We start from the raw sequence: 14,424 nt of genomic DNA on the forward strand, positions 1-14,424 counted from the left end.
CTGCTCATGTTATATCTCTTACAAACCTACTGCCTATTGTAATGTAGGTATCTTTCTATCTCGTAATAACCTCTTGGGAGGTTTCACTTTTTCCTAAAAGGACCTCATCCCGGATATGAGGTTTTACTTTTTGCTAGTAAGACCTGATGATGTGAGTAGCAGATGGAAGTTGGACTGAGTGTTTCAAACAATGTTCTAAAATCGAAGACAAGACATGAAACTTTTCACTGTGGATGTTGGGAATCCAACCTGCAACCTAACATATCGTGTTCAGTTTTGTAACCCACTGTTTTCCCACTGAGCCACCGGGGCAGGTGTTGTGAAAATATTCAATTTGAGATGTCATGACTTAGTTTTGTCTATGGTGCACGTTTCTCTCGCACGTTTTGATCACATTCCTTTTTTACAGTATTGTTTCACTATAAGATGTCTCGATGTTTCCTCTTTTTTTAACTGTCATTTCTTGCATTTGGATGGTTTATAAATGAGATTAAGCACTCCTCCTCAGTCATGGCCGAGGAAGTATTGCCGATACCCTCTTGCCTTGGTCCTACTTCCTAGGTCCTACTTCCTCGAGCATAACCTCAGAGTCATACATTAATCCATCACATACATCTTACATCTTTTGCACATGATAGCACATTATTACTTTTTAAACTTACAATTAAATCATCATCAAACATTAGCAAACTTTATGATTGAATAAAAGTTGTTGTTTTTTTCTATATTTGTATGACATAAATTTATGTTTGTATCTGACACAAGTTCTTAATATTTAATTTACAGATGGATATTTCAAACAACATTCCATGGCTTATGCTCACGACAACCTCTGGCCGTAGTGAACAAACTGGAGGCAGAGATTCAGGGGTCAAAACTTCCATCCATTACCCAGCACAGTACCCTGCATCAGCTGGACAAGCAACTCCACCACAGGAACTGGACTGTCATTCAGTGCCCTATGTCAGCAGTCAACTTCTCACTCAAGGTTTGAAAATTCCAGTGAGAGGTCTCTGGTTCTGGACCAAAATTTCAAACTTTTTCCTGTTATCATGGTTCCCAAATTTTAAAACTCTGTTTTAACCTTTATTTAGTGTTTTATTGAGAAGATCCAGGGGACTTGTTAAGATAATTTCAGACACTGTCTCTATGATGAACTGTGCAGAGGTAAGTCCTCTGGTTTGTGTTTGAAATGAAACAATCTTGTCAGTGGCTGGCAAGGTACACACACAAAATAATTTAATAAAATAACAGGCTTGTGCATGTTGATTCAATATTGAGCAGCTGTTTTAACCCCTGACTCACTGACATTACAGGTGACAAGATGCAAAAACTTGAGGAATCATTTCACCATGTTAACTGATCAAACATCAAAACATTTCTCAAAACTAACCAATTGAAAAAGATCCTCCCAGAGACACCAATAATAACTGACTCTTCACAATGATCCACAAAGATGATCCACAATGATAAAAAGCTTAAATTTAAAAATGTGCATTGACTGAGGTGTGAACTATGTCAGAATCAAATCGTGAGGATGGGGTGATCTGCGAGAGAGGTGCAAAAAATGTTCAAAACATGCAAGAAACAACTCACTCTTGGAATGGAACTACAAGACACTGACACAAGCAGTCTACCAACAGTGACAAGACAAACAGCCAGCTTACCAGCTTCACTTACCTTATCTACATTCATCTTTGTGAACGACTGTTGCAAACACTTGAAATTGTTTATGTATTCATGTTCTAATTTTGTATTGAATTTTATCCTTTTCATCTGAACTGACCCTGCAAGAGGAAAGACAATTCCTCCTTAAGCAAAATATCAAACCTCTAAGTTGCTGTCACAAACACCACGTCCTCAAACTGGTCTGTCCATAGCTGACATACGGATGTGCACATGGCAGTTCTCAGTGGACAAGGAAGTATCTGGGGGACCAGTGCAGCAGGTACTGACAACCAACACGTACACCTGCAGTCAGCTATATCCTCCCATGCTTCATGTGGCACAGTATTTCAAACATGACGGACAAAGAGACAATTTCTGGCTTTGTCATGATAGTGGAATAGTTTATGATTTGGTGTCCAGATATATCATGCCCAGGCGGTCATCCCAGCAGGCTAACCAATACATGTTAGTATGGACAAGTCTCGGCCCTAAGAAACTGGAGGAGTGTTTGAGGTCATGTGGTTTGAGAGAGCAAACATCATACACACTACAGTATATCTGTGTCAAAGATTAGTAGTGGTGTTAGTTCCTGCATGCATCAGTGAAGAGGGTAGAGGAGGTAGGAGGAGTTGTTGGGACCAGCACCCACTTGCACAAAGTGATCTTTAGCACAGTTTGTCAGTCTATGTTAAAGTAAGGGATTAACCATCATTGTAATGCTAAGATTGCTTTGTGCAAGTTGGCCCAGTACCATTGACGGAGAGACACTAATATGCACAGACATTGAAAATATCAGCAACGAATCTCGTACAGTGCCACTAAATAGTGACACTGTTGAAATATTTTTGAGAAATTAAATTACGAAAGCAGTTTATCACAACAATCGATAAGCAACATGTTGCCATTCAGTATGTTCAGTGCTATGCATGTCCAGTCCCTGCCGACAGGTATCGGGTCATCCCAGCGTTAGAGGGACCTAAGCATTCAGTGGATCATGCAGTAAGCTGCAAATAAAACAACAGTTAAGGCCCACTGCAAAATGTGCCAGTCGTAGTCACATCCGACCTGTGTGCAAGGCAGTTAAGGAGTCTCATGAGGCAACATGAGTTGCCTCCCCTGACCATCAGGTCAGACATCGTGTAAGTCACCTTGTCGACACCATTCTTCTTAAAACTCCCTTGCAGCAGCTTGAAATTCTGAATGGCTTCATGTTCTAATTTGGTGTTGTATTTGACTTTCTTCAAGAGAATAGTGCCTGCAATAGGGAATTCAGTCACAAACAATGTCACAAGCAGGACGGGGACACACAACATCACCTGTATATATGGGCTTACACCTCTGTATTATACATATATTGAATACACCATATAGTACACCTCTTACCCATTCAATAAATACAGTAATATACAGTAACATAAAGGAATATAGTACAATACTTCCAAGTCTTACCTCCATATATGAACATGATAAACCTCCTATCACAGACATTTTCTTACATCATGTACATTGTCTCGGCTGTTCAGATAAGTTAGTGACTATTCAAGTTATGTTACAAACACTTCCTTCATAGAGTTGCAATAATATTTTCCAAAAGATCTTATTACCATGAACACTGCCTCAACATATTCTCCACTTTATCACATGTAAATCAATACTGTATTCTTTTTCAGGTTAATAACTGTAATACTTTCAAGGGCAAGTAAAGTGAAAACAATGATTGCGATTTTGCTGCGAATATCAATTTCACTAGATACATTCTGAAAGTGAAAAATTCATCATATTCGTAGAAAGTATTCCTATGTTCAGGTGAAAGTGCTGAAATCACACGCTCCCTAATTGGCTTACAAAACAAATCTATTAGGGGACGTGGCCTAAAGCTACTGGCGCAGCAGAGACAACTATTTTCATTGGCTGATATGTTTGCTGCGTTTATCTATCATGCAATTTTTAGCCATTATACATATACTGTAGCAAAACACCAGCTGACCTCGGCCCTATTCCACACAATAAATGCCTGTCAGGGATTAATCCCCTGCGAAAACAACTGAAGGCATCTTCAGTGTTGTTACTAAGGTGACATAAATAGTGGACACGGTAATCAAATAGATGAGCAGACAAAAAAAATCTGAAGCAGAATCAGGCAGACTGGGTGTCGGCCGAATTGTCGGGATCGTGTCAAACGCCAGGAACCAGTAAGGGGAATCCCATCAGTGGCAGAATTGTTCGTTTGGGGCACACAATTTTGCCTGTCGTTTTTTATTGACTTTTGTACGCTATTTCCATTTTTCATATTTAATTTTGGTCAAGCCTTTGTGATTAAATATGTGTTAATGTAATAAAATCTGCAAGGTTGCCATGTAGACTAAACTTGTCCTTTAATATTGAAGACAAATCTCAAATAATCCAAATGATAGGAAAGCAACATCAATAAGATGCAAAATTGTTTAAGGCCGATGGAGATGTCAAAGTGCATACACATAATGCATGGAGCATATAGGAAGAACAAACATCAACAAGACACAATCACAGATGCAGCTTAACAACTGGGAAACAAAGTCATCTATGAACAAAATCCTTGTCGGAAGTTGATCTACATGGTAATTTATTCATAGCTTAAGGTACCGCCGTCATATAGCTGGAATATTGCTGAGTGCGGCGTAAAACAACAAACCAACCAACCAATCATAGCTTAAGAAATCGTAAGTAAAACATAATGTCACAAATCCCACTGGTTCACAATTCATTTCTGAACATATCCTTACATTAATCATAATTTTAATTGTTACATTACAGCATCAGTAAATGACAAAACACACAATGTATTGATAAAATTATTTTGATATATATTTATCCTCATTTTGAAGTCCATAAACTAAATACAAAACATGTGATATTACAGTGCTATTTCCTTGGCAATACATTCTGCTACTGTCACATTTTGTTTTTAATGAACTGAAATCTTGTGCCACTCTGTTACTAAAACCAAACAGAAAAATACATTCAGTTAGAATGAAAGACAAACAAGTCCTTTTCGTAACTCCATTATTTAAGATTGAGGATTCAATAGACAAATATACTATGGCAAAAAATGTTAAATTCTGGAATCCCTCTTAATTTCTGACATGATAAATACAAATGGTTAATCTGTGTTTAACACACTTCCAGTTATTAAAATAACATAACGTTGGAGGAGCTAACAGTAAACTAGATCACTGCCCTTGTCTAACTCTTTAAAATTATGATTGATATAAGCACAATACGCATAATGAGGATCAGGACATAAAATATATTAATAAATGTAAACTTTATCCACAATAATAAAATATTTTGTTTTTTTATGTCTTTCAAGTCATAACAGATATATAATTTTAATAGCATTTAGTCATTTTGGTGGTTTCATCTAAGACAAAAATGCATAACTTTGTGCAGTGAGCAATGAAACACATGGGCTAACCTAATCTTTCAGTGAATGTAGCGGACAAGTGGTTAACTTCCTCCTGCTACACGACTAAGATAACCTGCTGATACTGAAGGTTTGAGTTGCAGCTTTGATGAGGTAGTGAGTTACACTAATGAGTTTGAGATAGCAACTCCCCTGCTTGCTGTGGCAGGGATTGGTCGGCCACTGAAGTTCAGACAGCCCCAGTGGGAAGGGGTGGAACTGCCATGCTATATAATGACCGGCCCCACTAGGGTGCAGTTTACACACTATCACAACTTCCTGCCTACCACTACTGGCAGTCAGATGTACTACATACTTCCTGATATTACTGACTGAACCAAGGCAAGAATGTTTCACTCATAAAGGTGGTTTTGTACTTTGGGCATTATTATTATGTACCGATTGAAAAAAAAAATGCAGCAAAGAGGGTTTGGGTGATCCTGACACAGTCAGGATGGTTAGGCTCATCATCAGCTCAGGGGCCTGGCCCCCTCTACACGCAGCCCAGACAGCCCAGACAGCGAATGGGACTTCTCCCAGGAAGCGCTGCCAAGTCAAACCCACCCAGAACTTTTCGGAGAATGTGAAGACTCCCCAACACTTCAACGCTCCTGCATTACCCATAATGTCAGGTAGCTGGCTGTATTCCTGGTAGCAAACCTGGGTATTATGATTATGATGATGATGATGATGGTGATGATGATTATTATTATTATTAATGTTATTGATTTATAATATATAACCAGCATTTATGTTCATTAATACTAATTCCAACAGAGTTGATAATGGGTAAAACTTTCTGTATTGCTCACTGGTTCGAAAGAGAAGTCAACCGTTAAATTGGGATTGATCATGATAAGGCATAGACTGCATTCGTTATCACTCAGCATCCTACACATTAATAATAATATTTGCAATATTATTATAATATACTTCCCTTGAATCAGCAATACACACATACTGGATCATAAAAGAAACCCCATTGATAACATTTTTTATTCAATTTCTTGGTTTTAACTGAAATAAACTAATCATGCTGAACACTACTAAGAACAACATGCAGACGAACTAGCTTAAACTGAATTGTGACCTGGTAACTTCCATACAGTGTCTGGTACTGTCTACCCCATTTATCATGTTTATCACAGTGCCCCTGCCAGACTTTATACCAATGACTCTTTGACATCTCTAAGGAAACTGCCAAGCTGCCAGTATCTTACTTGATGTTTATGGTAGCAGCCTGTCATGTTATGAGTGTTAGTCAGCTATACTCTACCCAGGAAGTGCAGTGAGTAACTAGTGGCTGTCAAACTGACTCCATCTAACCTGATTACCCCTGTAATTCACTTACTATTAATAGGTTAAGGAGGATTCTACTCTTAATGGAATCACTATTTTGGCCATACATTATTTTTTTTGTTGGATTTAAAAAGTTGAAAATTCGGGGGGGGGGGGGGGGGGGGGGGGGGAAGAAGAAGAGAGGAGAGGAGAGAAAATCATGATGACAAGGTTTTTAGTACCGCCGATGGTAGATGGTAAAAATCACTTCTACAATAAAAATAATTCAAGGGATTTTTAATGAATAAAACTGAATTTTTTTCAACAATAAATTAAATCACCTTTTCAATCCAAATCAAACTTTAAACATGATAAAGATGATTAAAAAATCAAGTCTTTGAATGGAATTTAGAAGTGATGCACAAAAGGAAGAGATTTATGGATATTAACATTCTCTTCCTTATGATTAAAATATCCTGTTCAATACATTCACTAACAAAATCCATAAACAGCAAAAACAAACGTCCTGCTGTGGTCTTGGCTTAAGTGACTACTGGCTTATCAGTTGTAACTAGACCTGACACAAGGGTGTGAGTCATGCTCCTGTTTTACCTTGTCCCTGACAGCAAAGACATTTTAATACAGAATCCATCTAATTATCCAATTAACTCCAAGAACGTTAAAACCATAAACAATGTTTCATTTACATGTCTTCATGTTTAACTTTTCCCTTGCTAGTATTCACCTCAGACCTGATTTTTTACTAGGCTTCCCATGAATATTTTTTGTCATGCTGAATGATTAATCATGGACTTTCAGGCAGTTGTGCAAGATACCTCAAGCAAAAATAATCATACAGACATTACAAAAGATCATAACAAATTTATAAAATAATTGTTTAAACAATCATATACTAACACTCTAAAAAAAAATAAATTGTTGTGTACCTCTAATATGATAAAAATTGTCAAATGTTTTCTTGTGTTTCTTCAGTTTATTCAAGAATTGATATCACTATTTTTAGTGTTTTAATATGGTGGAATAATCGTAAAAAAAAAAATGAAATTTTGATTAACTGTTATTCAATATGATTGGGAGTGTATTCATTTACATCCTTGCCGGCATGTATGAACTTCATATCTGCACATGGTGAATACAACAGCCTCAAAATGGACCTTCCTTGGACGCATATACATAGCATGCGATCCGGAGCAGAATATGTCTTAAACAACCCCTGCCTGCCGTAAAAGGCGACTATGCTGGTCGTAAGAGGCGACTAATGGGGTCGGGTGGTCAGACTCAGTCAGGACGATCTGATCAATAATCATGATCTATATTGTGATATAACGTGTCTTGCATCGCGAAATGCATCAAATCACGTGTGCACCTTGATTAAAAACATGACAGAATTTGGAAAATATCTGCTGACAAGTTGGCGGTGCACATGCTTTGCAAATCCTGCAATCGATCGAAATCTACGCAACAGTTTACGAACCGGATTTCAATTTCGGTGCATGATTTTGATTGGACTGTGAATAGACTCGTTAGTCCAGACAAAATGTAACTCCATAATACCAGCCCAGTTTACTGCTTTCATAAAATTTGCAATATTCAATTATGTCAACAGCATACCATACATAACACTGTAATCTAGCGTAATACTCTGAACCTCTTCATATTACATCAATAGTAAGTCACAGGTTTTAATGAGCATCAACAAAATGTTGACACTTAGAGGGCATCAAAGGGGCCTTGAGGTTTTCTTCTGATATCTTAATGCTAATCTCCATCATCTTTCCTTTTAACATGAGAGTGATGACAAGGATCGTTGACTTCTATTATAAATTGTCACATTGTAACTATGTGGAATCGTTATTTCTGCTTTCTGAATGAAATTTAAGGTAGACTGCCACACCCTTGGTTTTCATTGAAGTTTACAAGGCGATACGTAAATAAACTTGATAATAAGTATCTGTACTATATACCTGAAGAAATGTACTCTACTGAATATGTCTCTACACAGACTAAACAGAGGCAATACATGTGGAATCTGGGACAAGATGGCTCAGGAACATTAATGACATGCAGCTTACCTTTCTCATAAGTTATATAGACAACAAACACAATACTCACAATGACAGTATGTAATAAATGTGATGCTATGTAATATCATTAGTTGTAAATCTCAGAGTTTAAACACATTTATCAAGGTTCATACAGATATGGAACAATTCAAGGCATTTCAAGGATTTTTAGCTGGTTTATTAGCCTTCGTCTGTCAATATATATTTTTTAAATCAAGCATACTATATATTAATCATAAGACCTGAAAAGCAATATGAACATCACAAATTTTCCAATAAGACTTATTTTCACAACCAAAAATAAAATGCATTAAGTCAGGGAAGAATTTCAAATACATGTACTTATATTAACAGGTATATATGTCCTTTTGTACAAATTCAAGGCTTTTCAAGCTATTTGTGATTTTCAAGGCTTTTCATGGCTGACACTAAAAAATCATCAAGGCTTTTCAAGAGGGACCTCAAAATACAAGGGCTTTCCAAGCCTGTATGAACCTTGTTTATACATGGAAGAATGAGTGAAAAAAATCAATTAAATGATTTTCATACATTGATATTTGTAGGACATGTAGAAAGACAACTATATATGACAACCACATGGTATAAATCTATCTGCGCACAGATTGTACAATAAATTGATACTTTGGTCAAAGCTTACTACAGGCGTTTATATTTATGACAGTGCGTTGCACTTATCAATGAAGACGATATGCCCTTGGATCCAGCTGTCTCATGACTCATCCATGTCTAGGCCACATTCTTCACTGCATAGAGATGTCTAAGCCATATATTCATAAACATTCAGGACCAACATTCATTTATCTGCCAAGTAACTATAAACAACATTATAATATTTATATAGATACTTCAGCTCAGAATGGTCCTCCATGGTATATCAACCTGGACAAAATACATTCTTCTTTGCGACTAGATTGAGGTGTTTTTTTCAGGCACTCATCATGGCTTCGTCCATGTTTATTCATATTAATAATATCCTGACAGTTAAGAGGTCAAAGGAAAGCCTAGAGCTACTACAGTGTCATTGTGTGACGATAACTCACCTGGAAACATCATGTCCATAAACTGGCAATATGAACTACCTGAAAGGAAAGAAAGCATTCAGTTAAGCATCTACTGTTTGTATAGAAACACATGCACAAAGGTTTGCATTACCTATTTAACCCAAACTGTCAACAGCCATTCACTAGTAAAGGAGGTGAAGTAATGTCATGTTTGCACTGCAAACAAATGTTACCCATGGTCTTACAAACAGACAAATGACAGCTTTGATTAGAATGGATTCATTGAAAGTGTTTGTATTGTGATACTGTCATCTACACCATGCATGTCGTTTTCTGAAGGCTTGTAAATGCATCAACATAAATGACACATACATATGTGTGATATTAGGTAGTCTTGTAATGTTGAACAGAGGTTTGGAACCAGACTGTGTGATACATCATGTTTCATAGCTGGCCAATGGATAGCATGACAACATAAACCATTGAATACAGAAACAGTTTCGGTACAAATGAAAAATAAGTGGTTTTCAGTTTAACATGTTTAATAAATCATCATTATTTTAGATGCTGTGATGCCAGCAGGGGTTTCAAGTAGAAAAAATATTTAGGGTTGTCCTCTCATAAACATCCCCGTTCACTGCTCCAACTGGCATGTTGTGGCTATGGGCATGTTAGGAGTCCTTTAGCAACATATTTAGAGTCAGTCTATCGCCAACATGAAATGGACCATTCAAACACCATGGCCATATTAGGAGTCGCTTAGCAACATATTTAGAGTCAGTCTATCGCCAATATGAAATGGACCATTGAAACACCATGGCCATATTGGGAGTCGCTTAGCAACATATTTAGAGTCAGTCCATCGCCAATATGAAATGGACCATTCAAACACCATGGCCATATTGGGAGTCGCTTAGCAACATATTTAGAGTCAGTTTATCGCCAATATGAAATGGACCATTCAAACACCATGGCCATATTGGGAGTCGCTTAGCAACATATTTAGAGTCAGTCTATCGCCAATATGAAATGGACCACTCAAGAAAACAAACTCTTTACGTCAAATTTTCAAAGACATGATAGATATGATGACATATCATGCAAAATGTGAAGCAATATTTGTTTTATGCCAGGTCACATACCTCTATCAGTAAAAGTGAATTGAGCATGTTGAGCAGCACCACAAACCATGCCACTGCTTTGAAACCTTGTTGCATGATCAAGTTTGGTTTAACATTGCTGATAACAGTAATTCAGTATGGCTGGCATGTCAGGTTAAAGAATGTCCCAAGTGATGCAGCTCCTAAACATTTACACATTGGGAAAAATAACTATTTTGTTGAACTTCATATTTTTCTCTTTGTCATTATCATCAAATTAGTTATAATTATTTTGACATAACTTGGTCATGTTTTAATTTGCTGCAGACCTGGGGCTAAACATCAGTTTCTTGGCAGGCCAAGAAAAATCCCTGATACCCATGATAACTGACTGAAACACAATTATCATTTCATTATACCTAAACAAAACTAGATGTCACAACTGAAAATAATTTCAGTACATGGAACATGAATGAAAAGAATATTTTAATCTCATTTTCTTGATCATGTTGACACACATGATAAACAGTGCCAGTGTCCGAAATAACAGCCTGCCTGCCAACCTGTAGCTGGTTAACTTTCCTGTTGGGCTGCATGAATTTTCTTCTACCTGCCAGATTGACAGATATTGTTTTGACTCCTCGTGTATTCAGTTTTAGCTTAAGTTTAACTCCTTGAAGATTCTCAAGTAATTGTTTGCATTATTTCAACTGAATCAAGATGCTATTTGTCTCTTATATTTTGAATTTTTCAATATTTAAACTGTCTGAAAGCGGGCAGGTAACTTTGACAATGGGCAGCAACACTTATGGGTCACCTCCCCAACTGTCTTGTTGGGTATTAAAATTATTTCAAACACTCAACAGTGCTTATAGTAAATTGTCCCAAACATTTTCAACTGGGATCATTCAGCATTATGATATTGATAATGGGTTGCTATGCACATTTACACTGTATCATTATATAATCAATGCATTTGATGTTGAGGCCACTGCAGCATACCCAGTTTCAAACCCAGAGTACAGATAATAATGTATCCTGAATGTAATAGAAACTTCCTTCTGTTTTCCATACTGCCTGGAGAAGTACAAAGAGAGAGCAGCTGGTTGCCGTGGACAACCCAAGCCACACATGGGCACTGCCAGTGTTACTGTGACAAGGACAGAAACAGAAACAAACACTGGGCAGCATGGGTGTGGCTGTCTGTAAACGGAGTCATCCAAAGAGACAATCAGCAGGATCCAGCAAACACTCATCCCACACAAATCAATACTGTCTGCTGCATTCATTACTTCAGACAGAATGCCTTAAATGGTGCTTCTCAAAGACGTTTGTGTTAAACTATCACACTTGTACTTGTGTGTGCTAATATGGCAGCCTAGCCAGGGTGAGCTAAGGCAGTGGTTTTGCAGAGACATATGGTATTCATGATTTCATCAAATTTATATCTTCAAAAAAGTTGAAAAATATATGTAGACATTTTAGGTGATAATCAGTCAATGACCTAAGAAATAAACAGATCTGAAACCATATCTAAAGTGAGTGAGTGAATGTTGTTTTACACAAAATCAGCAACATATAAGCTGGAACAAAACAGCCTTTTACATCAAATTGGGACCAAGCAAACCAATGGTTGACAGGAGAAGTAACACCCATCCCATTGGAACATGGTTACACACAATCAGTCAGGTCACACATCTTATTCAGCTCTATCGAGCACAACATACCCTTTCCTGTAGAAATTCCAGGTGAGAACAACAACCATGCTTGTCCATGAGGCTACTAGATAGATCATGGTTGGTTGGTTGGTTGGTTGTTTAACGCCACACTCAGCAATCGAGTCTGGACCAGACAGTCCAGTGATTGATATCATGAGCATCAATCCACACAATTGGGATCGATAACATGCATTAACCAAGTCACCGAGCCTGACCACCCGATCCCGCTATTAGCCTTTTACGGCAAGCATGGGTTGCTGAAGACCTATTCTACCCCGGATCTTCACGGGTGAGATCATGGTCAGGATGGTAACTTGGTTGATTGTGTGTAGCGTGCAATGTTGCCCATAATTTCAATCACTTGTTTGTCTAGTCCAGACTGAATTATATACAGGCTTCCTTCCTACAGGTCCAATAGCTAGAATATCGCTGAGTGTGGTATAAAACTACAAACAAATATATCCTATATTGATGAAGAACCAAAGCAAAGAAAAGATGGAAAATAAAACCAACCTGAACATAGCTCCTCAATTTTTGTGTAGTTAGCTTGTAAAGTGTCATTGACCCAACCAATGATGTCATGCCGACTCAAGTTTTCCGCTGTGGCACTTGTGTTGTACACATTTACAGCCATGTTGAAAGCTTTATTGTCTGCAAACATACAATCAAGAAAATGGAAAAAAACAGTACAAACATTAATACATTCAAACATTGAGATATTACCTGACTACCATGGTTACCGACACCTGATCATCCTGATAGCCACAGAATGGGATCAGAACAAGCTAGATTATTAACTACCAGAATTTAACACGAACTGGGTGATAGCAACAGCCTCATGTTAGTAGAGGCTAGACTGGCAACATGTAATAAATGAAAATACTGGGAAAATTCTTGTTAATTTCTAAATCAACAGCTGTTTTTCCTTCAAAAACAACACAATTTGAGCTCACTGTGAGTCAAAACTTTCAACTTTGGTACATAATGACATTTCACACTGTATGTACAACACTGAATATTCAGACATTAGTGATAAGAGCAAGTGTGGCTAAACTCCACAAAACAGTATTGCATCAAAACCAATCTCTTAACAATGGGACCCGTTAAGATCTGGGGTAGAATAGGTCTTCAGGAACAAGCTATTCTTGCAGTAAAAGAAAACTATGCTTGTCCTAAGTCCTTGGACGCACATAAATAGCATGCGATCCGGGGTAGAATAGGTCTTCAACAACCACTGCCTGCTGTAAAAGGCGACTATGCTGGTCGTAAGAGGTGACTAACGGGATTGGGTGGTCAGGCTCGCTGACTTGGTTGATGCATGTCATCATTTCTGAATTATGTAGATCGATGCTCATGATATCAATCACTGGATTGTCTGGTCCAGACTCAATTATTTACAGACCGCTGTCATAAAGCTGGAATATTGCTAAGTGCAGCGTTAAACAACAAACAAACAAATCTCAACAATGATCAATGTTGAAAAACAGCCCGAAGTGATGAATGTAAGCATCTACCAACTTGGTGAAACCCATGAGGGCTAACAGCAAGGACTTTATTCCTCTGATATACTACAATGTGCACTGAATGTGAGGGTGAGGTGACATTGAGTTTAAAGATTATTGCACATAAATAGTCTGGACTGATTCTGGCTTTACAGTGCGAGTCTTGTTTCAACAAAGAGGCCTGCACAGTATCCAGGTTAGAATATCATCCATAATAGCTGGTTGCATATGAAGAGAGAATCCACACTAGGACTGGGATGATACACTCAGTGCGATCCGATACATATCACAATACTTTGCTCATAATCCAATATGTATCACGATAAGTGCATGTGCCATCTTTCTCATAGACAGGATGGCCAAATACCTGGCATACTGACATGGCTCATTGAATGAAATATTTCCGTTTTCACAACTAATTTTCACTGCTAATTAGTGTTTTTGATGTAACAGTTATTAAAAGAAACATTTAAGGTAGGAACCGATATGTTTTACTTAAGGACCAGTCCAAAATTTTGACCTTAATTCTCAGAAAAGTTGAATTTATAAGTTTAGTGGTCTCTTTTGTCAAGCATTCTTATGTTTGCACCACTTTCTCAGAACTTTCATC

At 37.6% G+C, this 14,424-nt stretch overlaps 1 protein-coding gene across 3 annotated transcripts in view; it reads right to left on the minus strand.

Annotated features, from left to right (window-relative positions):
• LOC124146246 (microtubule-associated protein RP/EB family member 1-like) overlaps positions 1 to 14,424 on the minus strand; it is a 28,557-nt gene that overhangs the window by 8,976 nt on the left and 5,157 nt on the right. For 2 of the 3 annotated variants that reach the window (XM_046516441.2, XM_046516443.2), the window contains exons 2-4: positions 12,826 to 12,963; positions 9,534 to 9,572; positions 2,817 to 2,923 (exon numbers count right to left, since the gene is read on the minus strand). In XM_046516441.2, coding sequence (XP_046372397.1) covers positions 2,817 to 2,923; positions 9,534 to 9,572; positions 12,826 to 12,946 — 267 coding nt within the window. In that variant the 5' untranslated portion in view covers positions 12,947 to 12,963. Of the gene's footprint in view, positions 1 to 1,680; positions 1,788 to 2,816; positions 2,924 to 9,533; positions 9,573 to 12,825; positions 12,964 to 14,424 lie in introns of all 3 variants that reach the window. The other variant, XM_046516442.2, reaches the window with a different exon arrangement.

Source organism: Haliotis rufescens, unplaced genomic scaffold, assembly GCF_023055435.1.
Source record: "Haliotis rufescens isolate VD_foot unplaced genomic scaffold, xgHalRufe1.0.p SCAF_2, whole genome shotgun sequence".
Lineage (NCBI taxonomy): Eukaryota > Metazoa > Mollusca > Gastropoda > Lepetellida > Haliotidae > Haliotis > Haliotis rufescens.